General features: G+C 42.8%; 1 protein-coding gene across 2 annotated transcripts in view; it reads left to right on the plus strand.

Annotated features, from left to right (window-relative positions):
* Positions 1–22816, plus strand: part of RGS7BP (regulator of G protein signaling 7 binding protein) — an 86498-nt gene extending 63682 nt beyond the window's left edge. The window contains exons 4-6 of one of the 2 annotated variants that reach the window (XM_016198758.2): positions 1845–1992; positions 5030–5100; positions 17395–22816. In XM_016198758.2, the coding sequence (XP_016054244.1) occupies positions 1845–1992; positions 5030–5100; positions 17395–17486 (311 nt within the window). In that variant the 3' untranslated portion in view covers positions 17487–22816. Of the gene's footprint in view, positions 1–1844; positions 1993–5029; positions 5175–17394 lie in introns of those variants that run through there. The other variant, XM_016198759.2, reaches the window with a different exon arrangement.
* Positions 22817–24499: the final 1683 nt, after the last annotated feature.

Below are 24499 nucleotides of genomic sequence, written 5' to 3' on the forward strand. Positions count from 1 at the left end.
TGTCTCAGATTTCCGCCACCCTTGCTCAGGCTCACATCCTGCATCTTACTGCTGACCCTGCCCAGAAGTGGGGGGGGGGGGGGGGCAAGTGGACTGCATTTGCTGCACTCTCCCAGGAAGCATAATGCAAATGCTTTTAAGAGGTCAGTGCCCTCCAACTGTGAAGTGGTAACATGCTAAATTATGTGCTTAATTAATTTCCACCCAACAGCATGCCATAAAATTGGAAAAGCAATTCCATTACCCAGGATCAATGTGCATAAAGTACATGCAAAATGATCAGAAGTTCTCAGCAGTAAATCTGTGTTTGTGCTCCCGCTGAATATTCAGAGGTTCATTTCTACTAGAGGCTGATGAATCGCATACAGTTCATCACCACTTAATTGCTTGTCTCTTTCTCCTTGTGTTGCTACCCTATGGGTTTGAAATTATAGGGATGAGATTTTTCCAGTTCCCTTCAGATCAGGAATCGAAAGGAAAAGCTTCCTGTTAGATTTTACCGTAAACAGCCATCCTCTTCACAAGTTTGTTTTATTTTCTGTTTATTTGTTTTGTTTTTAAATATGCAAAAACAATGCCACCAGGATTAAGGAAACTGAGCTAAGAGGTAACCTGGCCTAGCTACTATCTCATGAATATTCAGTGATATGGGCTGTAGCAATTTCCTAATTAGTCTGGAGCTATATCTACATAATACAAAGCTGGATGAAAGAGTAAAAGAAACAATATACCTACTCTTCTTTCTCAGACTATGTAATATACAACAGTTTTGTGATTATTTGTATAAATTTTTTGATTATCTACATCCAGCACTTTATACTCCATGAGTCAAAGACTATGTCTTTCTTTCACTTTTATATATCTAGCATCAAGACCAATACCTGGCACTTAGCTGACATTCAAGAAATATTTGTAAGTGAATGATTGAATGCGTGAGTGAATGAATGGCTGACAAAGTCATGTTTAAAACCCAGTTCTCAGGCCTCATAGGCCATCCCAATGGTACCAGGACATCCACCTTCAAATGCACAAATATTCAAGGCAGAAAACAACATTAACAGAAGCTACCTGGGTCACAGACTATAACTTCCGTTTAATTTTATATAAATTATGGCTGAGACAATCTAGAGATTTGATTTCAGGAAGTGTTGACATAATCGCTGGAGACCAGTCACAGTAAGTCTCAGTGGACTGGCAGTGCATCCCTTTGGATGGCTGGCTACCCAGTACATGGCTCTTTCATTGATGGCACTTCATGGTCTCAGCGGAGTAAGGCTGGATCTTGAGGCTGGGCTCATTCCTCATAGAAGGAGACACTGCAGGATGCCGGAGAGCCAAGGAAATGGAAGGCAGGTCCACAACCCCCGCTGTTTCCCTCAGGCCAAGAGAACCAGTGTCAGAATCAGAGGGACCGGCAGGAGCTCCCGTTCCTCCTGCTGTCTGTCCTGTGCTCCTGGCCCTCTCGTCTGCCCTGCATCTGAGGACCAAACAGCAGCATGGTTCTACAGGCTGACTCCCCCTTCCCCAGCCAGCCTGATCTAACTCCCTAAAGATGGGTTACAGAGCACCAGGACTCCATCAACGCAGGGCCTTAACTTCATCTCCATCTTCAAACTGCCTCTGCCTCAAGCTGTCTCCCAGAACGTTGTGAAAACATGCTACACACACACACACGCACACACGCACATTTATTTTTATATATCGATTATTTTAGTATTCAGAAATTAGTGTTCATGGAGCATTTGGTTCAAAGCATAGCCAACCTTTGTAATGACATCTTGGGCATTATGATTTCTTATCTCCTCTTTACCAACAACCCCCGGCCCCACCTCCCTGCGCCGTAGGAAAGGAGCCTGGCGGAGGAACCAAGAGTGTGGATTGCAAAATCGAGGAGAGTGCTGAACCACCTGCCCTGGAGGACTCCTCTTCACCCCCCGTGGATACGCAGCAGCACTCCTGGCAGGTTTCCACAGACATCGAGAACACCGAAAGGTGAGTGGGAAGTTACCCTGCAAACACTGCCCATCCCTTCCTCCTCCACTTAATACTCTTTTCAGGGCCACAGGAGTCAAGATTTTCTGAGTCAGAAACAGAGCTCTCAGAAAACAGAGCTGAGAGAAGTTAAGGGGTCCAAACTCTCCAAACTCGGCAGCGGAACCGCAGCAGAACCTGCAGTGGAGGCCAGCTGCTCAGGCCACTCCACCACATTGCATCTCCATGGAGACAGAACAGTGCTTCCTCGGCAAGAGAGAAAGTTGGATCTACATACCGTCACAGCTCACCCAGTGGGCCGGGTCCCCAAATTGTGCCAAGATGCCTCCTATAGATTCTCGGATTTCAGATGTATGCAGTGGCCTGCTTAGCTGCCACTTAGGGGCTGAGCATTCTGTCTAGTTCTCAGCAGCTTTCTCCCAGGTCCTTCTCTTACTCTCCCAAAATGTGGCTGGGGGCCCCTTAGTGGTCAAAGCGAGCTAATGCATGTGTCTTGGCGAGCAGTTGCTCCCTGCTAGAGAGGGAGCTTCTTTCCTGGGAAGAAGAGAGTCCACAGTGATTCTGTTTCACTTGAGGAAAGGGTGCAGTGATGATACAATGAGTGCCGTGTCTCATCTCGATGCTGAAAATGCCATTCTGTGAGGCAGAAGGACAAGGGCCTTGTTTATTGGCCTTCACGCTCATATCTTGTCCTTTGCTACTAATGTCCCCAGCGCCTGCACAAAGCAGCTGAATGGACGCCGGGAATTTCCACTGAGTGCTCTGTATGTGGGGGAGGAGGGGTCAAAGACAAGATGAGAAACATTTTATTTTTTAATTTTTAGAGATGTAACACACAAGGGCATTTATAGCCATTGTGCTTCTCCTTTCAGATTGTAATATAATTCTAAAGCTAATTGCCGAATTTCTGTGTTTATAGAAAATTGAAGCGTGTGGTAATTATGTGCTATTAATAAAACTTGGATTTTGTATAAGCTCAGAAATCCAACGATTCAAACAATAAAGCTGTTTGGCACAGTTTGCTAGAACTATAGACCAATGATGAGGGAGTGATTTATCTTAATTTATAAAATGGAAAATGCTTTGCCCTATTCCCAGGAAGGAATATCTGCCGGAGAGCTGTGGTCAGGGCATAATCCATCAACAAGGCCTTTTTCCTTTCCCAAAGCCTTGCAGAGAAGCGTGTCCAAGCCCTGCATGCATGCATGAAGCCAGCTGTGGCTGGCAGTGAGATAGGAGAGCAGAGCCCCCAGGCTGCTAGTGTTTCAGTTCTGCCCTGAAGCCCGGATTCAGGTGGAAGGAGACGGGAATGACTGAGAGAAGTAGGCACATAGACCTGTCTGGGAGGGTGGCTTCCTCAGTCCCCCTCTCTTCCTGCCATGTGAGCTCAGTGGCTCTCAAACTGGGCTGCACATTTAAATCACCAAGAGGACTTTTTTAAAACGTTGATGACTGAGCCTCACTGTCAACCAACCAAATCAGGCTCTCATGGAGTAGGGCTGGGCGCGAGGTGATTCTGCTGTGCAGCAGCCAGGGCTGAGAATCGGCGCTCTCCACGGGGACCTGGCTCAGTCTCACATTGCATTACTACCTTTCCCACCTTGTGCCTGCCCTCCGCCCACCCATCCCATATCCCCTTGGGAGTTTCACAGGAAAACAGAAGGTGTCCCTTGTACTTCTGGACATAGGGCCCTGTCCTCCTTCTCCCTCTCCCCCACTTCTCTTTCTAGAAATGCCCTTTGGGGCTTATCAGCATGCAGTGCCACGCAGACACATCCTTACACCTGTGGGGAATGTTTCCTGAATGTTTTTACAGGTGTATTTTGACGGATCCAGAAGGCTGTTTTCCCCTCCTTTTCCAATCAGCTCTTCCCGAGATAGAGTTCCTTTTCACATACTAGCCAATACTGAAGGAGGAGACCCCATGGGGCCCCTGGCCTCCCTAAGACAAGTGGTCCTCAAACTATACTCAACAGAAAGAACACTTGTGTTTCATGAAATAGACTGAGGGATTTCAAACCTAAAATTACATGGTGGCTCTATTTCCTCAAATGACAGAAGAAAAATAGATTAATAGTTAAAATATCCTCAGCTTTAGGATTATTGCCCCTTCCCCCCAATTTTTCTTTTTTCTTAAACCCTGAGTGCCTGCTATTGCTTGCCTATTCTGGAGTTAACTAAAAGATGTATCTGATTTTTGCTCTTTTAAATGAAACCTACCACTATGTTTTAGGATTTCAAAAGTACTGACTCCAGTGGACAACCATTGCTGACCATGTGGGGAACCAATGTCCCAAAGATTTGTGCTGTGAGGAAGATGGCTTCCTGCGCTTCGGCTCTGTGGTCTCATGATCATATGTAGTCTGGGATGAGGGAGGGTGTTGGAGGTATGCAGTGTCAGACATACACGCAAGTGTACAGAGGAAGGCCCAGCTGTCCCACGTGCACCCCCCACTCTCTCTTTCTCTGTTTCATCCATGGTGAAAAGCTCTTCTCTGACAGTGTTAGAGTTTTTCATGCTCGCCCATCATCCAAGTCAGTTTAATAAGTGCTGGCCCTGTGAATGCTTAACATCTGTTACACTGAATTCCAGTCGTGGTAAAGGGAGGCAACAGCGAGTGAACCTACACAACCACAACAGCTGTCTGACAAGAACCCAGCCTCAGCTTTGCCCAGGGTAACCCCATTATTCTAGTTGTGTGTCCTCTGCCTCCCTGTGGAAATCTGAAGTACTGTCCTCATGACCAGAAGCCCTTATCTAATCTCAGCCAGGTCCAAGGATGGCAGAGAAGAGGGCTCCTGCAGCAGAATGCCCTGGGGAAAGCTTGGCCAGAGTAGTTCTCTTTCCTCCCAGAGCCAACCCACCTCAGATTTCTTTTTCTTATAAAAGCAAAATAGATTCAATATTTGCCTGTTGAAAACTAGAGCTAGTACAATTAAGCAAAGATTCTTGTCTTTCCGTTGTCTCATAGAACATACTGAGATTGCATTTCCAAAATTTACAGCTGATGATTTTCTCTTTTTATCAATTTTACAGAGACATGCGAGAAATGAAAAACCTTTTAAGCAAACTCAGGGAAACTATGCCTTTACCACTGAAAAACCAAGGTGAGTCATGTCATTTCCTTTTGAGGCAGAGGATGTTTTTTAACCTGAGAACCTTGGGACTTGTTTCTAGACAAATGAAAGCAAGTTCTTTTACACAAACAACAGAAAGCACTGAGCGTACATTTGTCTTTCTTCAAAAAATATGATAATGAGAATGGAATCCCTCCGGTGAACACAGTTTTGCCTGAGGCTAGCCCAGATATACCCTGACCTCAAAACAGACATGTCCTCCCCCTGGCCCTGTCAGTCAAGAGCATTTATTCATTGCCCGAGCTGTGGAAAGCACTGTACCAGGTGTGGCAAACACAAAAGGACTGAAGACTTGGCCTTTGCTTTTAAGAAGTTTACAGCCTACTAGAGGAGACTTCAGAATACTTCCAAAGGAAGATCTCTGTCATCTAGACAGTTAATTATCTAAAGAAGTAATAGTAATAATTAACATATGTTGAGAACTCACAGTGTGCCACTATGGTTCAGCACCCAACTAGGACTTGGTTTCCATACCAAGCAATTTTCAGATGCCAGCTGTGTGTCCTACAATACAACTGAGTTCTGACACTACCTGGATATAAAATCAGATCCCACAAGTTAAGGGCTCCTAAAGACTGGCTCTCTTACACACACACACACACACACACACACACACACACACACACACACACACTCTTCAGATGCCAATGGCAATTTAAGGGTTGTCACCTGTGCTGAGCAACTGGCTATAGATTGGAGATTCCAAAAACCCTTTTCATGGGTTTGATTAATTTGCTAGAGTAGCCCCCAGAACTCAGAGAAAACTCTCACTTACTAAATCACCAGTTTATTATAAAAGGACATAACTCAGGAGTAGCCAGACAGATGAGATGCATAGGACAAGGTGAGGGAAAAGGGCATGGAACTTCCATCTCTGCAGGTGGGTACTCTCCCCAAATCTCCACATGTCCACCAACTTGGAAGCTCTCAGAACCCTATCTTTCTGGGTTTTTATGGAGGCTTCATTACAGGCATGGTTGATTAGATCATTGGGTGTAAGTTGTTGAACTCAATCTCCAGCCTCTCTTCTCTCCCAGGAGGTCAGGGGGTGGGACTAATCACATGGTGGTTCTCCTGGCAACCAGCCTCCATCCTTTGGTGTTTTCCAAAAGTCACCTCGGTAACAAAAGACACCTTTATAGCTCTCATCACTTAGGAAATTCCAAGGGTTGCAGGAGGAAGACCAAATATGTATTTATTGTAAATCACAATATCATAGCAACTATCCTAAATGCCATAGATTATTAACTATTTTAACTTATTTAATTCTAATAACATCTTTGTGAGAAATGCTATTAATGTTTCCCAATTTACAGGAAACTGAGGCATAGAGAGGCTAACTAACTTGATCAAGGTCACACAGACTAACAATAGAAAGGCTGGAATATGATTCCAGGCAGTCCTTCTCTAGAACTATCCTAACACAGAAAGGGAAAAGGGATATTCTATGAAGGAGGGACCACTGTAAGCTTTTGTTAACTATTGTATCTCCAGTTCCTAGAGCAATGCCTGGAACATAGTAGAATAACACTGGCCATAAACAATAAATGTTTGTTAAATCTGCATCCAACTTTGCAGCCCCAGGGTCTGAAACTATGTACAAAAGACTAATAACAAGCACTTTCACTAAGCATACATGGCCGGAGCAGTCGTAAGTGAAGCATCAGCTTCAGAGACTGGTACATAGAGGGCGAGAAAGGATTTTTAGAGGTAAAAAAATTGGTGGGGAGATCTCCATGTCTCCACCCATTGCTAGTGGGAATGGGCTTCTTGTGATATCCCAAGAAAAGGAAGTTTCTGAGACTCACATGGGAGGATGAGATATTGTAGGAAGATTTATTGCTATGGAATCAAACCCCTGAGTTTCCAAGGTCCCATTTCCCTTTGTCCCACCAAGGAAGAAATCCCATTTTGCCTTCAGCAGAACTAAGATCAAAGCCAGTGTCCAGAGTTTCCATTCCATGTCTGCACAGTCCAATACAGCGTCAGACTAGTTTAATTTGTGTTCCCAGTTGCAGTCCATCTGTCCATTGCATGTGGGGTTTGCATGGCCATGGGCCATGCCGCTATGGAGGAACACGGGCAAGAGCAAAGCTAAAGGAACCAGAGAACAGAGAGAGCACCAAGAGCCACACAAGTGAGCGAGCTCCTTTATCTAAGGGATTATGTAGTCCCAAGTTTTCTCGGGCTTGCAGTGGCCCTGCCCACTCTAGCCAATGATCTCTGTTCCCAGGTTTGACTGACAACACCTTCGCTATGTCACCCCAACTTCATTCTGCATGTGTCCATTTTCCCCTTTGTCTGGCCCCTTCCCCCAGTAATCTGTGGGGAATGGGCTGGTAGTTCCCTGGGGAGTGTGAAATTGCAGCTACCTGGTGAAGCTGCCCAAATGACATGCCTATAATGTCTGGATTCCCCCTTTGCTCCTTTCCTATTATTAATAACTAGCTAATTAAACGGTGTCATTTCCACTGAGCAAAGCCTGGGTGGGAGGGAGCACCGGGTGCTGCCTGCCTCTGAGCAAGGAGGGAGAGGATTTGACAGCAGAGATGGAGAGCCTCTTTGTTGAGGGAGCAGCATGGCAGAAGGTGGAGAGGTGGAAGTGAGAACACCAGACGAAGAGGCCGAGGAGTAGTGTGACCTTAGCCACATGGGATGGAGGCGGGTGTGAGAAAATAAGAGGCAGGGGATGTGGTGTCTCAGATAACTCGACGCACCCCATGAAGAGCCTGGTGACCGAGGCTAAGTGGCTTGAGCCATGGGTGCAGTGTTTTGGTGACCTCGTAGTCAGTTTTAAGAAAGCAGTGTTTTACCACAACGTGTGACCACAGCATGCGAGTTGGTTTCTAGAAATAAGCATGGTGGTTGGGAGCAGGCATTTGGGGTTTAAATGCTGGCTCTGCCACTTACCAGCTTTATGACCTAGAACAAGTTATCTAACTTGTGAAAATACCCATTTCCTCATCCCTGAAAAGGAGATAATAGTGTCACTTAATTCAGAGAGTTTTTGTGAGGATTAAATGATGAGCGTATGTCATATATCTATTACAGACCTTACAGAAAGCAAACATTCGCAAATGCTTTATTATATTGTTATTGTAATTATTATTATTATTTACTGGCTGGCCCAGCCGCTTGGCTCAGGAAAATTTCAGTCATCATCAAAGAGAACAATCCCTGCTACCACTGACGATATATATTATCTATGAAGGCTGAGCCTGCAGTTCAGAACATTGACCCCCCCCAAGACTGGATTTGGGGTTCATGTCTGAAGCTCTCCATACCTTCCTAATGTGTTTGGCAAATCTACTCCCATCAACATCACAAGAGCCTCTCGCTATACCTCACGTCCGGCTGCCCAGGAAGAAGACTGCCCAGGGTGCCCAGTCTGAATTTCATGTATGCTATGTAGCCTCTCTTCTAAACCAGACCATCCCAAACATTTCCTCTATATTTAGTGAAAATTAATCCAACAGTTTTTGAACCATGCATTAATGGAAAAACAGAAATTTCATTTTACTTACTTAGGACATTTTTATAATCATAAAAAGTATAATATAAATATTTTTGGGTAACTTTATATTACTTTTATAAACAGAAAAATAATTTAATTTTAAATATATTAATAGTAATGAAATATCGATACTGTGAGTAAAAACAGGAATAGCCATCCAAAGAAATGATACCCAGGACTTGAACCCTGAATCCATTTGAAGAAGTAAGAGGAAAATGCCAGGAGAGGTAAGGACTTCTTTAGGAGGGAGTGATACAGTAGGGTTTTCATAAAATTGAGGTGAAGTCTTGTTGGTAATTTAGGTTTCTTCATTTGTGGGAGAAATGGGAGCCCTCAGCATATGAAGATACATCTCTGTTCTCTACATGTGTAATGGATACTCACTGCATGATGTCCCTGTGAGCTGACAAGTGGAGAAAGGGGGATGTGAGTCTGGACAAGGGTCTGAGAAGGCCTGAGGGATGGAGAGCAAGTCTCTGGAGCTGGGAACATTTTTTAACAGATGCATATGGCGCTTTTAGTGGACAAATCAGCCAGCTTCCTTTCTCTGACTTACACCAAGCTAGACCACAGGGGCTTTCCCATAACATCACAGAATTCTTTCCAGGTGAGTTTTCTCTTATACAGGTCTAGGTTACTCTGCAGGAAATGGTCTGGGGTTAAATGTAGAAAAATTTGTTCTACATCTTTTTTATAGGATTTTATGGTCAAAACAATACTAACTGGATGAAAACCGTTATAGAAAGACATCTGTTTCCTTTCTGGCTTTTTATTTTCTTTCTCTTTTTGTTCTATTTATGTGTATGTTTGAAGCAGAGAGAAAAAAATGGAAAAGATACTACCCTTGATCCCCCTTTTTCCTTCCTCCAAGCCTGCCCATGTGAAAATTTTGCCAGAGAAGTACTGGGAGAACCTCCACAGGAAATGTGTAGCGCCCCTGTTCTCCAGTCTCCCTCCTTGTCCTCAAATCAGAAACTGTTCTGCATTCATCTTAGCATTTAAAGATTTAATCAGATTCCCCCTCCTTCCAACACAATCAAAACTTGACTTAGCAGTTTACTTTAAATTGGTTTTCAGTGGCAAATAAAGGAAGGAGGCTAAGAGCAGGAATTTTAATGTTAGTGAGCATGCCTTCATTTTCGACAGGGCCTTTCTTTCCCATCTTTCCAGTTTGAGACTGGAGACCAAGAGGTGCACAAAAAAAGAGTGAGCTGCCCTGCTCCTCAGACACTGACCAGATCTCCTGGCTCCCAGCCGGCTGTTCTCTCCACTGCTTCAGTGCCTCTCCTGTCCTACATTCTGGGTCACTGGCAGTGCTGTAGGGAGCTCCATTAATTATGATTGTCTTGCTGTGTCAAATGGATTACAAATGGAAACACCTGTGGAGAGCCCACAAGGTTACTGACAAAGGCTAAAAGGAGATTGGAAAGTGAAGGACAAGTATCTTCTAAATGCACGCTGTCATCAGACAAAACAAATTGGTAGAAATAAATTTAGCCTGAAAGACAGCTTCACCTTTTTTAAAATTCTGACTTAATACATGCTGTGGCGTGTGTCAGTACATTTACTCTTGCCTAGCATTTGGTTGTTAATACCATGCATTAGAATAAGTCTGAAATAAATTGGTCAGGATTGGGATCTGTTCTAGAATGGGTCTCCTCTATGGGAAGTCCTACTCCAGACTAAATTGGGTCTGGGAACAATTCCCCAGACTCATACCCCTGATCCACTCTCCTCTGGAACCCCATATCCAGAACCAGCTGAACTATGTCAGACAGGAGCGTTTGATATCTGGCTGAAGAACACTAGGCAGTTATGCCACCTGCTAGCCTGGAGATGACCTTGTAGGTCCTTCCCCCAGGGCCTTATATAAAAACTTTCTGTGCTTCAACTTGGTGCCTGAATGTTACTCTGGACACTTACTGGTAGCCCCATATCCTTTGTAGTGTCTGCAACCTTTTGTCCAGGATTCAGTGTGACATACGTAATCCCTCTCTTTCCTCCAGTTTGATGCACACATCACTGATCACACATGAGTTTCTTAATGGATTACTGATTACGTTGAGCCCCTACTCACAATGTTAAGAGCCTGCTCACTGTCTACTGAAGGAAGAACAAGCTTTTTGCCCTAGCATCCTTTGTCCCAACCATCATTCAACATGTGATGGGCACCTATGACGTGACCAATGCTGTGCTAGGTGATGGGGATGTCTCCCTGCTTAGAGGCTCTCCATCTCAACAGAACAGATTGGATGAGAATCATCTGAGAAGTTTTTTTCAAGTGACATATGTGTCCCATCACAGGGGAGAGCATGTAAATTCTGGAAACAACTAACACACACACACACACACACACATATGGAAAGACAAAGAAAGTAGTGTGATGCCATAGACACAGATTGCTACAAGTGCATATTGCATTCTCACCTAGCCAGATTTGTGGGGGGAAGGGCGATATTGAGAATTACTTTTTGGAAAGTATCTGAGCTGAGATTTCTTATGATGAATCAGAGTTAGCCAAAGGAAGAGATAAAAAAAACACACAGTGTAGGCAGAGATCCTGGATACGTGAAGGCATTTGGGGAGATGAAAGAGTGGGGCATTTTGATGAACTACAAGCACTTCATTGGTTGGGAAAGTGGTTAGAAAAGAGGCTTGAGGGAGAGACTAGAGAGATAGGTGGGCCTCTATCACTAAGGTCCTTGTAGCCATATTAAGAGGTTTGGACTTTATCCTGAGGCCATTGGAGGGACTCAGGAGGCAGGTGCTATAATCCAGATCTTAAATGCTTAAGATCTGACCTAAAGGCAGGGTGTTGGAGAAAATAGTTTGACCAACTGGATGGGCTGCGTAAGGGAGAAGGTAGAATCAAGGATGAAACCGAAGTTCAGACTTGGAAAACAGTGAGTAATGGTGTCATTCACTAAGCTAGAGGGAACAGAGGAGGAGCAGTAGAGATAGAAGACAATTGACATTTTGGACATGGGGGAACTCCAAGAGCAATTCCCAGTGGTTAATGGTGGATATACATACAAATCTTATGCTGAGGTGAGACATGTAAACTGGAAGCACTGGGAATACAGATTTAAACATCATCAGCACAAGGGTAATTGAAGCCCTAAGAATGCTTGAGACCACCCAGGGAGAACAATGCACATAGAGAAGGGTCCTGGAAGGCATTCCCCTGAGGGAAAAGGAGCAGTTCACAAAGGGGAGTGAGAAGAAAATCTGAAGAGCCTTATGAAATACATGGAAGAAAGTTGCAGGGTAGTTAAGCCAGATAAGAACTGAAAATGTCTACAGGATTTAGCAACAGGACAGCTACTGGTGATGCTGGCAGAAGCAGCGTACTTGGAATTTGGGGCCTGGAGGGTTGAGGAGTGAGGGGGAGCTGAAGAGCTGGGGCAGCAAGAGCACATTTATGAAGACTTTTATGAAGATGCTTATAGGGTGGTAGGAAGACAGGGCTGGAAGCATTTGTTTACAGAAGGAATGGAAGCATGAAGGATACAGAAGCATGGAGCAATCAGAAAAGACTTTGCAGGAAAATAAAAATGCTTAAGCTAGTCTTGAAGAAGTGGTTGGCATTTCCTTGGAAAAAGAAATGGCATATATAAAGGCAGGGAGACGGGGGGGGGGGGGTTGGCCATATTTAGGGAATTTCAGTAGTTCTGTTTTGTACTATTCCCTCCTTCGTATGCCCTTCATTCCAGCCAGGCTGGTTTATTTGGAGGCAGATTCAGGCTACCATTGTTCACATTGCTCTCTCCATCTAGGATGCCCACCCCCCATTTCACCAAATGCCCAAGTCCTCCTCATCACTGTGGCCCATCATGAACACTGAGATTGCAGTGGGTTCACGAGCGTCTTCTTCCCTCTCCTCCACGTGGGAGCAACTCTCCCCATCGGAATTCTCCCAACACGGTGTTTGTATCTCTCTTGCAGCATTGCTGCTGAAGCCTCATAGTTACTCAAGGGAAGATCCCTGAGGCCAAGGACCATCTTTCTATTGGGACCCTCTATACCTGACACAGAGCCTTGCACTTAGCAGGCCTTTGGCTAATTCAGTGGTTCTCAAAGTGTGGTCTCAGGACCAGCAGCATCAGCAGGCCTGGGAACTTGTCAGAAATGCAAACCCTCTGGCCCCACCACACTCCTACTGATGCAGAAACTCTGGAGGTGGGGCTGGCAGTCTCTGCTTTAACCAGCCCCCAGACGATGCCGAGGAAGTTAATGTTTGAGAACCACTGGGTTAGCTGAAGGTATCTTTTTTTTTTCTGGAATAGAAATTTGCCATTATAAGTTCTTCTTTTGACTTTATCTGAGAACACAGGTTTAAACTAAGGTTATTATTTGAAATCTTCTCATTTTTTTCTTTATTCTCACCCAAGGATATATTTATTGATTTTGGAGAGAGAGGAAGGGAGAAAGAGAGAGAGAGAAACATCCATGTTAGAGAGAAACATGGGCCTGTTGCCTCCTGTACGCACCCCAACCGGGGTTCAAACCCACAACCTAGGTATGTGCCCTGCCCGGTAACTGAACCCGCAGCCCTTTGGTGTGTGGGATGATGCTCCAGCCAAATGAGCCACCTGGCCAGGGCTGAAAACCTCTCTGTTTTTTGTCTTCCCATTTCTTGTCATATCCCTTATGTAAGAAATCTTTTATTAGCAAAGGAAATCTGAGCAATAGAGACATGGTATCATTGAGCCTTAGAGGACTCCAGTGTCCTTGGCTCAAGTCGCATCCCAGAATTAAACATTGAATGACTGAGATTTGAAATAACTAATGACTGAATTTCCTAGTCTCTTTTTTCCCCCCACTTTCTCCTATGCTTTCCTTCCTTCCAGTTCCTTTCTCACTTTTTATTTTCTCATTGACAACTGTTCTAGGTTACAGTTCTCTGAGAGTAAGTATTTTGGAGAAAAGGTGCTACAAAAGTCTCCAACCTTTGCAATAAAAATCAAAGATGTCCCAGCAAGGCCAGGTGGAGCAGCCCAGAATGTTTAGAATGAGTGGGGAAATGGTCCATTTTGCTCACATTCTTTCGGTAGCCCATTACCTCAGAGACAGGATTTTAATCAATGTGGAAAGACATCTTTTCTTGGACTTTAATTCACTTCAAACCATTCCAGGCATACTTACTGCCCTATGAATTTCAGCATTTACTGCAGGTGTCAGCTTCCTCTGGTGTAGAAAGCTGCTCTGAATGTCTGCCAAGGACTTTGGAGCTTTTGTATCACCTCAGCCTTAGGTGATAATCAGACAAGCGCTGGGCAAGGCTAAAGTGTCACCAGTGCTTAACAAAGATGCCCCGAACCAGCAGTCATCCTTAATAGGCGGCCTGTTCTTCACTTAACCTCCTAACATTTTCTCATCAATCTGACACTTCCTGTTCACTTGTGAGTACTATATATGCTATGTGTGTGCGTGCATAGCACTCACAGGTCAAATATATGTATATGAAAAGAAGACTGAGTGAAGAGAATTTCAGTAGCATAAAAGGTTCCTCATTCACTGTAATGAATACACAGATACAAGGGTCAGTCCTTTTATTTTCAATTACAGTTTACATTCAATATTATTCTGTGTTAGTTTCAGATGTACAGCATAGTGATTAGACAATCATATACTTTACAGAGTCAAATACCTACCTGGCCCCATGCATATTTATCACGATATTAGTGACTCTATTCCCTATGCTGTAAACTATATCTCTCTAATTATTCTGTAACTACCAATCTGTACTGCTTTAATACCTTCACCTTTTTCGCCCAACCTCCCCCATCCCTCTCCCCTCTGACAACTGTCAGTCTCAGTACAAATCTCTTAATATCTGCGTGTAATAAAAAAGAGAGAATGGGAGCAAATATACCACCACAGCACCCACAAACCACAGCATCCACATGCACACTTCCTTTGTAAATACAATATTGTGGTAGACATTTTCTAATGTAGTGAGAACCATACACATCAGAATTGCATTTTATAATATAAATACCAGTTAGGTCACTCCCCAAATTTCTCAAAAGCTTGGAGAAAGGGAAGGATATATGGGAATTCAGGAAATAGATCTTCCAAGTCTTAAAGAAATGTATATACATAGATTTCTTTTCCTAAAAATATCTGCAGCTTTGGTGATTCTGTTCCAAGGAAGCAAGCATTGAATTCCAGATGAACTTGAGCTTCAGGAAGTGTAGTCAGTATCCAAGCAGATACTGAAAGGTAAAATTCTTTACCCTTCAGAGTCTGCTATATCTTTGCCATATCCAAGTAGGTTAAGTTCATTGCTCATTTGTTCATTTGATGGTTAAAGATGTAAGAGTCCGAAAAATGGTGAGAAAGTGACTTATCTTTCTGTTCCAAATATATCATGATTCATTTCTGAGATATTATCCTGAGAAATCTGGCTCAAGTACAGTCTCTGACATTGCTTTCAATGTCTTAACTATTTAGGGCAAGTTTATTTAATTTTTTACTTTTTTATTGAATTTATTGGGGTAACATTGGTTAAAAAAAAATTATATGTTTTAAACTATTTTTAATTGATTTTAGAGAGAGGAAGGGAGAAAGGGAGAGAGAGAGAGAGGCAGAGGGGGAGGGGAGGAGAGAGAGAGAAAGAGAGAGAGAAACTATTTAGGGCAAGTTTATTTATTTTTTTACTTTTTTATTGAATTTATTGGGGTAACATTGGTTAAAAAAAATTATATGTTTTAAACTATTTTTAATTGATTTTAGAGAGAGGAAGGGAGAAAGGGAGAGAGGGAGAGAGGCAGAGGGTGAGGGGAGGAGAGAGAGAGAGAGAAACATTGATTGGTTGCCTCCCACATGCACCCTGAGCAGGGATTGAACCCGTAACCTGGGTACGTGCCCTACCAGAAATCAAACCCATAACCTTTTGGAGTACAGGATGACACTCCAACCAACTAAGCCACACTGGCCAGAGCTAAAATTATATAGGCTTTAGGTGTATAGTTCTGTAATACATCATCTGTATATTGCATTGTGTTTTCACCACCCCAAGTCATGTCTCCTCTCGCCCTTTATCTCCCCTCCCTTTACTTTCTTCTACCTCCCTGGGGCAAGTTTAATTATAAAAGAGAGGTGTCCTATTTTTAGCTTTCAAAATGTTAACATCTAGATTATAGTGGATTATTTTTCACCATGGAAAGGACAAAGACAGTCATTTTGTTTCCATTTTAGCAGAATATGAGTTTTAAGAGAGTAATTTACTCTGTGGAGACTGGGACAGTGGACTGTGTTTGATTCATGAGCTGTGCCCAGCTGGGGCGCCTGTTTTCTTCCCTGGCTCCAGCTTGCTATTCAGCTAAATGTATAACAGAGTAGACAACATTCTGAGGAGCACTGTCAACTTGGTGGGTGACACTAATTTACTTATAAGCATGACACATGAGAACCTTTGAGGAAAGGGAGGAAAAGCCTGGGCATTTGGATGACACAGTTTATGTAAAAGCACCGGGAAGCCAGGACTCTTTTGTTCTGGACAGTTTCCTGAGTGCCTAGCCTCAGGAATCAACAAAAACCAGCCCTCACCTACAAACCAGTTTTCCTGAGGTGGGGCGCAGTCCTTCCGATGCTGGGCTCTTCCCCAAGGTCTGTCTGGGCCAGGTTAGGATGGAGAAAGGCGGGAGCCCCTGAGCTCTTCTCTGAGAGGGCAGTGCCACCAGTCCTGGCAGATATTAGGTCCACAACAGTTGCCAAAACCAACCAGCCATGGGGTTGCTCCTGGCTCCCATCTGACCATGTTCTAGCACCGTCCCAGTTGGCGATAGAAAACTTACTTCTTTGTGGTCCTTCTCGAACCTCTGGGACCCACACTGGCCAGTTCTGCTCAGCAGGATATCTCCACCCACCCTCTCTTTGGGCTGCAGTATTTCCTAAAAACCCAGCCCCTTAAACAAGATTTGGTTTACGGGCTTATTTCTTCCTCTACTTGTCATCATGCTAAAAATTCAAACCCAATTTCATGAATTCAACAGCTGGCAATGGTCTCTTGCCCTTCTCACAAATATCTATAGGAAGTGCAAGGGAAAGACTGAGCAGGGAATCCTTGAAACCTCGTTCTGAGGTATGAAGTGGTGAGTGGGGCAAGGCAATGGTCCCGCACAGAGGGGAATAGTACTGAGCTCTGTTCTCTGCCAGGCACCAAGGTATCCGCCCAAGCTAAATGTTTTTCACCGAGTATTTCACTTAATCTTCATCTAAGTAACATGAACCCCTACTGACAGATGGAGAAACTGAAGCTTAGTGAGTTTAAGTAGCATGTTCAAAGTCACAGAGCTAGTAAATAACAGTAAGTCACAGTCGCTAGAGGTGACTTCAGAAAAGGAGCCCACCTTACCCAACGCGTGGGCTCTTCCTGAGAATCGATACTTCTCCCAACTGAAAGTTGGCCTCTAAGCAGGTTACATTCAATTCTAAGCAGTGGTTCTCAACTGTGGGCAGTTTGCCCCTCTCCCAGGAAATATTTAGCCATATCTAGGGACATTTTTCTTTGTCACAACTGGTGGGGAAGTTGCTACTCGCATCTAGTGAGTAGAGGCCAAGGATGCTGCTAAACATGCTACAGTGACCGGGACCGCCCCCAACAACAAGAATTATCTGGTCTAAAATGTCAGTGGTGATAAGGTTAAGAAACCTTGATTCAAAGGACAGGGCATTTTTAAAACCAATTAATACTAAGAAGTTTTTGTCCGTACCTCACTTACATGTACTTTGTCCCATCACAGATGACAGCAGCCTTCTAAACCTAACTTCCTACCCCCTGGTTAGAAGACGGAAGAGAAGGTTCTTTGGGCTCTGTTGTCTCGTCTCAAGCTAGACAATTCCTCCTGGAAACCCACCCCGGGGAGACCTGAAAACGATCACAGAAGCAGAGGACCTCCAGACAGCTGAACCAGTTATTGGTTTTTGACTATGTTTTCTATGCTTCCTTATTACTTTTACCTGCCTCTCTCTGCCCTTTTAAATGATTTTACATTTGAAAGTAGCTGCTGTCAAGGGAAAAAAAAAAAAACAAACAGATTCAAAAAGTAGGCTGTTTTTAAAAGGATTTTTAAAGTTAACATTGTGCATGTCTGCTCCAAACCATACCATGACAGACGCAAGAATTATGATTTTTTAATTATTTAAAGGTTTTTTAAAATGTATTATACAAAGAAAAATTACTTCATGTATAATAGTAAATCTGTAGCTCTTGCTGATCTCATGTTAACAATTTATCATATATGGAAGAAGTCTTTAAACATAGAAATCTATTTAAAACTGAAAAACTGTTGAAATCCAATCGATCAATATCATTAGAAATATAAGCAAACACTCCACTTCGCCTATTGCTTTCTCTGCTTTCATTTACATTTAGTCTTCCATTCTGTCAGAATCTAAGAGCTTCAACAGAAGAATATCTTAATTTATAATGCAACAAAAACCATATTAAAAAGTATTTAAATTTTGTAAATACACAGTAATCCTAATACCTTCTTACAATGCATATGGCAACTAATTTCTTTCGATCCAATGATGTCTTTTTCAGCTTCTTGGAGAGTGAAGTAATCCAGTTAGGAAATGGTGTAGTGACATATACAATTACCCTCAAATGTAAAATTTGAATATTATCACATTTTGTTCTAACTGAAATCTGAAGCATGAAGTCTGCACATCAGCATAGTGTTAACTCTTTTAGGGCATGCTGGAATTAGCTCAGATCGTAAAAATATTTAACATTTTACATTGTTAATAAAGTCTTCTTAGTTCAGCTAAGCTTGTCTCATGTTAGATGACTATGCAGATATGACTTTCCCAATGTGTACTTGGTGTCTTATGCAGATTCTTGAAAGCAGGACACACGAAGCAATACTATACTTTAGAAAGGAGGAAGCCGCGCTCTGGCTCTCTGCTCACAGCTTCCTTGGCGCGCTCCTCCTCCACTAAACGTGTAACATGGTACACATTCTGCTCCCTTCCCCCTTCTTCCCTTGGCCCGTTTCCCAGACAGGATTCCCCGTGGGCTAAGAGATGAGGCCTTTGGACTCCCTTCCTTCTTTCCATAGTCTGAAAAATCCTGAAGTCAGACAAGAGGCACCAGTGTCCAGTATAATCAAAGGATGAGTAGATGCCTCTAAGTGGTTTATTCAAAGCCCATCTCGAATCCCAACCCTATAATTTCTTCCTTTTCATGTGCACAGGCATTTACATGTCCAGCACTATTTTGACCTGAGAACTAAGCATATTAAAGCCTTTAGCTTTAGTGAAGACAAAGAGAGGTACAGACAAATTACTAAAATAATTATTGTATTAGGTTGAATTATATGCAATTGCTGCTTTTTGACTGTTTCGACCTAAGAAATGGCAGTTTCCTATAGTTCAACGGAATATCTAATGTTGTGGAAACTATCTTTGGAACTGTCTCCTAGCTTTTTTTAATTGAAAGTGAAGGGATTAAAGGGTTGGGAGAGATCTCAAAGGCTGTGCCGGTCTCGGCTAGATCATACCAGCTGGCCACTGCCTTATTCTTAGAGACCAAAGTTGTGCTCCAATGACCTGGTTGTGGATGCCTGGTGATAGGGATGCCTGGCCTCATGTAAAGAAGCACCCTTGAAAGTTACATGAGAAAGTCACAGTTTTCTAAATCCAGTACCGCACAACAGTGTGGGAACGCGCTATTTAAAAGACTCCTGGGGTGAGTATTTCCCTTCAGAGCAGGTGACCATTCCCAGATTTACCTGATCTGCAAACCCTGATTTTCATAAACCAGGTTTGAATAAAGCTTAATAACCTTTCCTGAATGCCATTCATTTCTAACCCCTGGGGTTAATGAACTTCAGGTCTGTTGTTTTAGAGATTATGAAGTAGCCCAATTTGGCACGTTCCCACTCCGTCTCTATCCTGTCCCACCTTTCTACTGTGTTAATCCCCTAGCTTCATTCTAGTTCCTACTAATCCATGCAAAGTTATTAACTGATAAGTCCAACCTTGATGTTCAGCACGTTCTTCTAAATGCCTGGCCTAAGCCACTTCTGCTCGGTTAATTTGTGCTCACTCTAGCCTTAGTCTCTTAGTCTCAGCGTAAAAGTAACACTTACCTTCCGTGCAATTGTGCTTTGTACAACTGAAGACTGTTAATAAATTCAGGTCTCACCTCCATGTCTGGGAGGGCCATAGTAGCATTTCATGGAGATGGGAATTTGTCTAATTCCCTAGCTAGGCTTTCCATACCTAAGGTAAATAAATTCAGCCACTCTATCTTCTATATTCATAGTGCCTGTTTCCCAGCCTTTGATCAGTTTTGTAGTTCCCTTAGACACACTCCAAGATTTGTAGATCTTTTTTCAGTGGCAGGGCCTAAAATCAAATTTGGTCCTCAAAGTCCTGATAACCTACACTGGCTCATAGTCTCAACAGGTGATTCACCGTCTCGCATTAGACATGCCAACACATCTCTTTAGCAGCTGACCCCCCTCTCCTCTCCCTGCCAAAGGACTTTCTCAGGTGTAGTTCCATGAGGTAGAGTTCTACTGTCTCAGCTTCCTGCTGGTAATCTGCTTCCAGATGAGCAATAACACTGAACTGATCTCTAGGGATACGGGGAGAACAGTGAATCCATTTTGCTGCATGTACTCACATGCGTGACAAAAAAGGGGTGTGAACATTTTCTGGCACACAATCATCCATTTTACCACCCTATTTTTAATACCCCATGTTACCTTTTTTTTTTTTTTTAAGATTACAGAAGCAAATATATGTCCTTTGTAGGAAATCTGAAAAAAATACCACCAAGTATAAAGAAATAAAAATCACCTGAATCCCACCACAGTGGCATTATTTAAAACCACATTTCCAGGCTTTATATGAGTCAGTGGTGGGGCCTGAAGGCACAGTGTCCGTAAAGCCAAGGTGGCACTTTAAAATACGGTCCACTAATGTTTTGCTCGTGCCATTTTTCTAGAGTACAAAGAAGGCTTCAGAAGTAGCATGGCCCTGGGGCCTCCTCTAATGAAAGCTGCTGGGGAAATTCTAAAAGCCTGCCAGATCATTTTGCTCCTTGGTGCTCCTGTAACATTGGGATACTTACTGTTTGGCAATGCTGCCACCTACTGAAAGCTGAGCTTTACAGTGAGGGGGGGAAGCAAATACCAAGTATAAAAGCATCTAATTGATTTTAGACAGCAAACAAATGGGCCAGAGTAACAATGATCCCGTATGAATTTCAGACTGGAAGTCTCAAAGTTGAAAGGATTAGGGGTATCATCCCAATGAACTTCCCACCCCAAACACATACCTAAGCAATGTCTAGCATTTCTTTGTATTCTAGAATGTCACCGAATGCAAAATGCTCAATTTTAAAGTAACTATAGGTGGGATGAAAAAAAGCAGCAGTGGTATTATTGGCTCAAAATAAATCATTAGCATTAAATATAAAGTCCAGAAATAAACCCAGAACATAGAAGAATGGAGTACATTTTAAAGATGACATTTCAAATCCATGATTGTTAAGTAAATGATATTGGGATAACTGGCTAGCCATTGGAGGGGGAGATATTAGTCTATGCCTCATAAATGTCATCAAAATAGTCTAGGTGCAGTAAAGATTGAAATGCTAAAGCACATAAATAAACATTCAAAAGGACTAGCAGGCAATACTGATGAATAGTTATGTAATTTTCTGTGGGGAAAAAAGCCTTCCTAAGCAGGACACCAAAGGGAGAAGCCACAAGGGAAAAGATGGATTTGACCAATTAAAAATCCAAAACTCCTATACAATAAAAAATAAACCAGATTAAGAGAAAACAAAAGTTGAAATATAAGCAACAAAAAGCGTAGACCTGTAACATGCATCAAGAGCTTAAATTCCACTTGAGAAGTTTCCATGGTCTCCAACTCCCTGCGCGGCCAAACGTTCCCATGTCACCCTTTCCTTTTCTTGCTGCAGGTTCTCCCTTATTGCTTATTTAATTGTCTACATCCACTGAACTGGAAGGCAGCAACCATGTCTATTTTTCTTACTGCTATATCTTCAACACCTAACAGTGCTAGACACAAAGCAAATACTAAAAACATATTTATTGAATGAATGAATAATCAATTCATAAATAAATGATAGTTTATGACACCTCCCCCCCCAAAAAATATCAAACTTTCCAGTAGAAAATTGAGCCAAGGACACTAACGGGCAATATACCATAAATTTAAATAATGCACTAATGATAAATATTTGAATGAAACTATTTGAATATACTAGTCATCAAAACTGCAAATTATTATATCCCTTTTTGTGTATCAGAAAGGCAAATAGTATAAAGAATTAAAGTGCCCAGGGTCAGAAGGAAGTGTGGAAATGAATATTCTCTTACAGAGTCAATAAGAGTGTAAATTGAGTAGACCTTTCTGGAAAATATTTTGCAATATATTTTACGTGTATGCCAGATAATTTCATTTTAGAGAGATTCTCCTTGAAAAGGTCAGAAAAAATGCTCTAAGTTACAGTCACTCATTATTCAAAAAATATATGCGAGAAAGGACGCTTATAGCAGCGATATTTGGAGGACTGGAAAAATGTACGTGTACAGTATGGGGCTGGCTGCGTATGGTGGGTCCTTCAGTGGGATACCGGGCGGCAATTAAGCATAAGCACCGTACGTATGTGTGTGGAAACGAACACACTATATTGTCCAGTGAAAAAAGAAAGTTACAGAAGAAATCCACTTTAAAAATATACATTTACATGCGTGCATTAAAGAGTCTGAAAGGTATTTGCTAAAACGTTAACAGCTTTTATCTCTGAGAGGTGAGATTTGGAGCAACTGTATTTTCTTTTTGCATATCTGTAATTTCTGAATTTTCCACAATGAGCATGTAGTGTCTGTATAATTTTTCAGGGAATAAAGAGCAATGTTCACAATATATATTAAAATATAAAACACATGTTATAAAACAGTATGGGTAGTATGATACAATATTTGTAAAAAAGAAAATTATATATAAATCTATCTATGTATGTGTATATATGCGTAAGAAAGCTAGAAGGACATACATTAAATGTTAATAGTAGTTATTTATGGGTAGTGGGATTATGGGTGATTATTTTTCTTTTTGCTTTTCTGTGTTTTCTAATTTTTCTACAATGAATATGTATTACTTGTGTAATAAAAACTATTAATAAAAGTTTTAAGAAAAGAATAAAAAGTGAGAGAGACATTGTTACTTGCCACTTGCTCTCATCTTCTCCATCTCCAGAGAGGGAGGGAGAAAAGAAGGGGGGGGAGAAAGGAGAAGAGAAGGAGAGGAGAGGAGAGGAGAGGAGAGGAGAGGAGAGGAGAGGAGAGGAGAGGAGAGGAGAGGAGAGGAGAGGAGAGGAGAGGAGAGGGGAGGGGAGGGGAGGGGAGGGGAGGGGAGGGGAGGGGAGGGGAGGGGAGGGGAGGGGAGGGGAGGGGAGGGGAGGGGAGAAGGAAAGGAAGGGGGAAGAGGAAAGGGGAGGGGAGAGGGAGGGGGGAGAGAAGGAGAGAGAAAGGATATGGGGAAGAGAGAGAGACAGGAGGTAAGGAAAGGAGGGAGAGGGGAAAAGGTCAGAGAAAGCAAGAAGTCAAAGTAAGTCAGCAGAGGAAGGATTAAACAGATTTTGGAAACTATTTTACTCACTAGGGTGTGGCTAAACTATACATCTGAACCTAGGCCAAGAGGTTATGAGTGGGGTTGTGCGATTTCCAGGCAACATCCCTGAAATAAGGGGCATGCATTGCCATGCTCTTCCTCTCTCCCCATGAGGCTGCAATGACAGCTGAGGGTGGAGCTGAAAGGACTGTCCTGGAGCCAGAAGTGAACACACATGAAGATGACAAGTGCCTTAGCAGACCTGGGTCCCCTGTCTTCACCCTGTTACCTGTTGAATGAATGAATGAATGAAAACCTCTATCTCAGTTAGGGTGTTAATAATGCAAATTTTTGTGCGGAAGAACCGGTTCACTAAATTAACATCTGTGAGCCTCAGTTTCCTCAGAGTACAACGAAGGCAATACCAATATCACAAAAGGTTCAGCCCAATAACTGTGCAATTACTTGCTTAACACCAAAGCTCTTTTATGAGGAAAATCCAACAAACGAAACAATGCATGAGACTGTGTGCAGAACAGTAGGCAAAGGGAAATCTTCTAAATAAGTGGTGTTTTTAAATCAAACGGCAAATTGGTTTGCATATGAAAAAAATTAAACTTCTCTCTTGCCTCATTCCAAGTTGGTTGTTGACCTTAAGGTAAATGGTAACAAAACAATAGTTTCCAGAAGACCATGTAGGAGGATAGCTTCACACCCATAGAGCTGTGAAATGGGGACCCAATAGTTTCACTCCTAGGTGGAGACCAACAGGACTGTGTGTGTATTCAAAGACACAGGCGTAAACAATTTAAAGATCTATTAACAGAAGAATGGAAGAGTAAATTGTGTTACAGTGATATAATTGAGTGCTGTAGAGCAGTAAAATGGAATGGACTCCATTCAGCTGTATCAACCACATAAAAGAATGAAACCATAATAATGTGGAACGCAAGAAAGCGAGATGTAAAATAACGCAGACTGCCCCGAGCGGCCAGCGTTCTCGGCCGCCGGGACGGTGCCCTGGCTCAGAACAGACACCACGGACCCGCTACAGTTCGCCCCCGGCGCTGCTCAGATCCACCAGCTCCTCGCATCGACCTGCTCCATCCAGGCAGAGCTTCTGCATTCCGTGATCGCCATTCACATATATAAAAAGAGGGTGAAGGGACAAGCCGCAGCCCCCACTTTTCAGTTGGTCTCAAGACTATATAGCTGACACGCATCCCGTCCCTTCTCTAACCGCCCCTT

Source organism: Miniopterus natalensis, chromosome 3 (assembly GCF_054644295.1).
Source record: "Miniopterus natalensis isolate mMinNat1 chromosome 3, mMinNat1.hap1, whole genome shotgun sequence".
NCBI classification, from domain to species: domain Eukaryota; kingdom Metazoa; phylum Chordata; class Mammalia; order Chiroptera; family Miniopteridae; genus Miniopterus; species Miniopterus natalensis.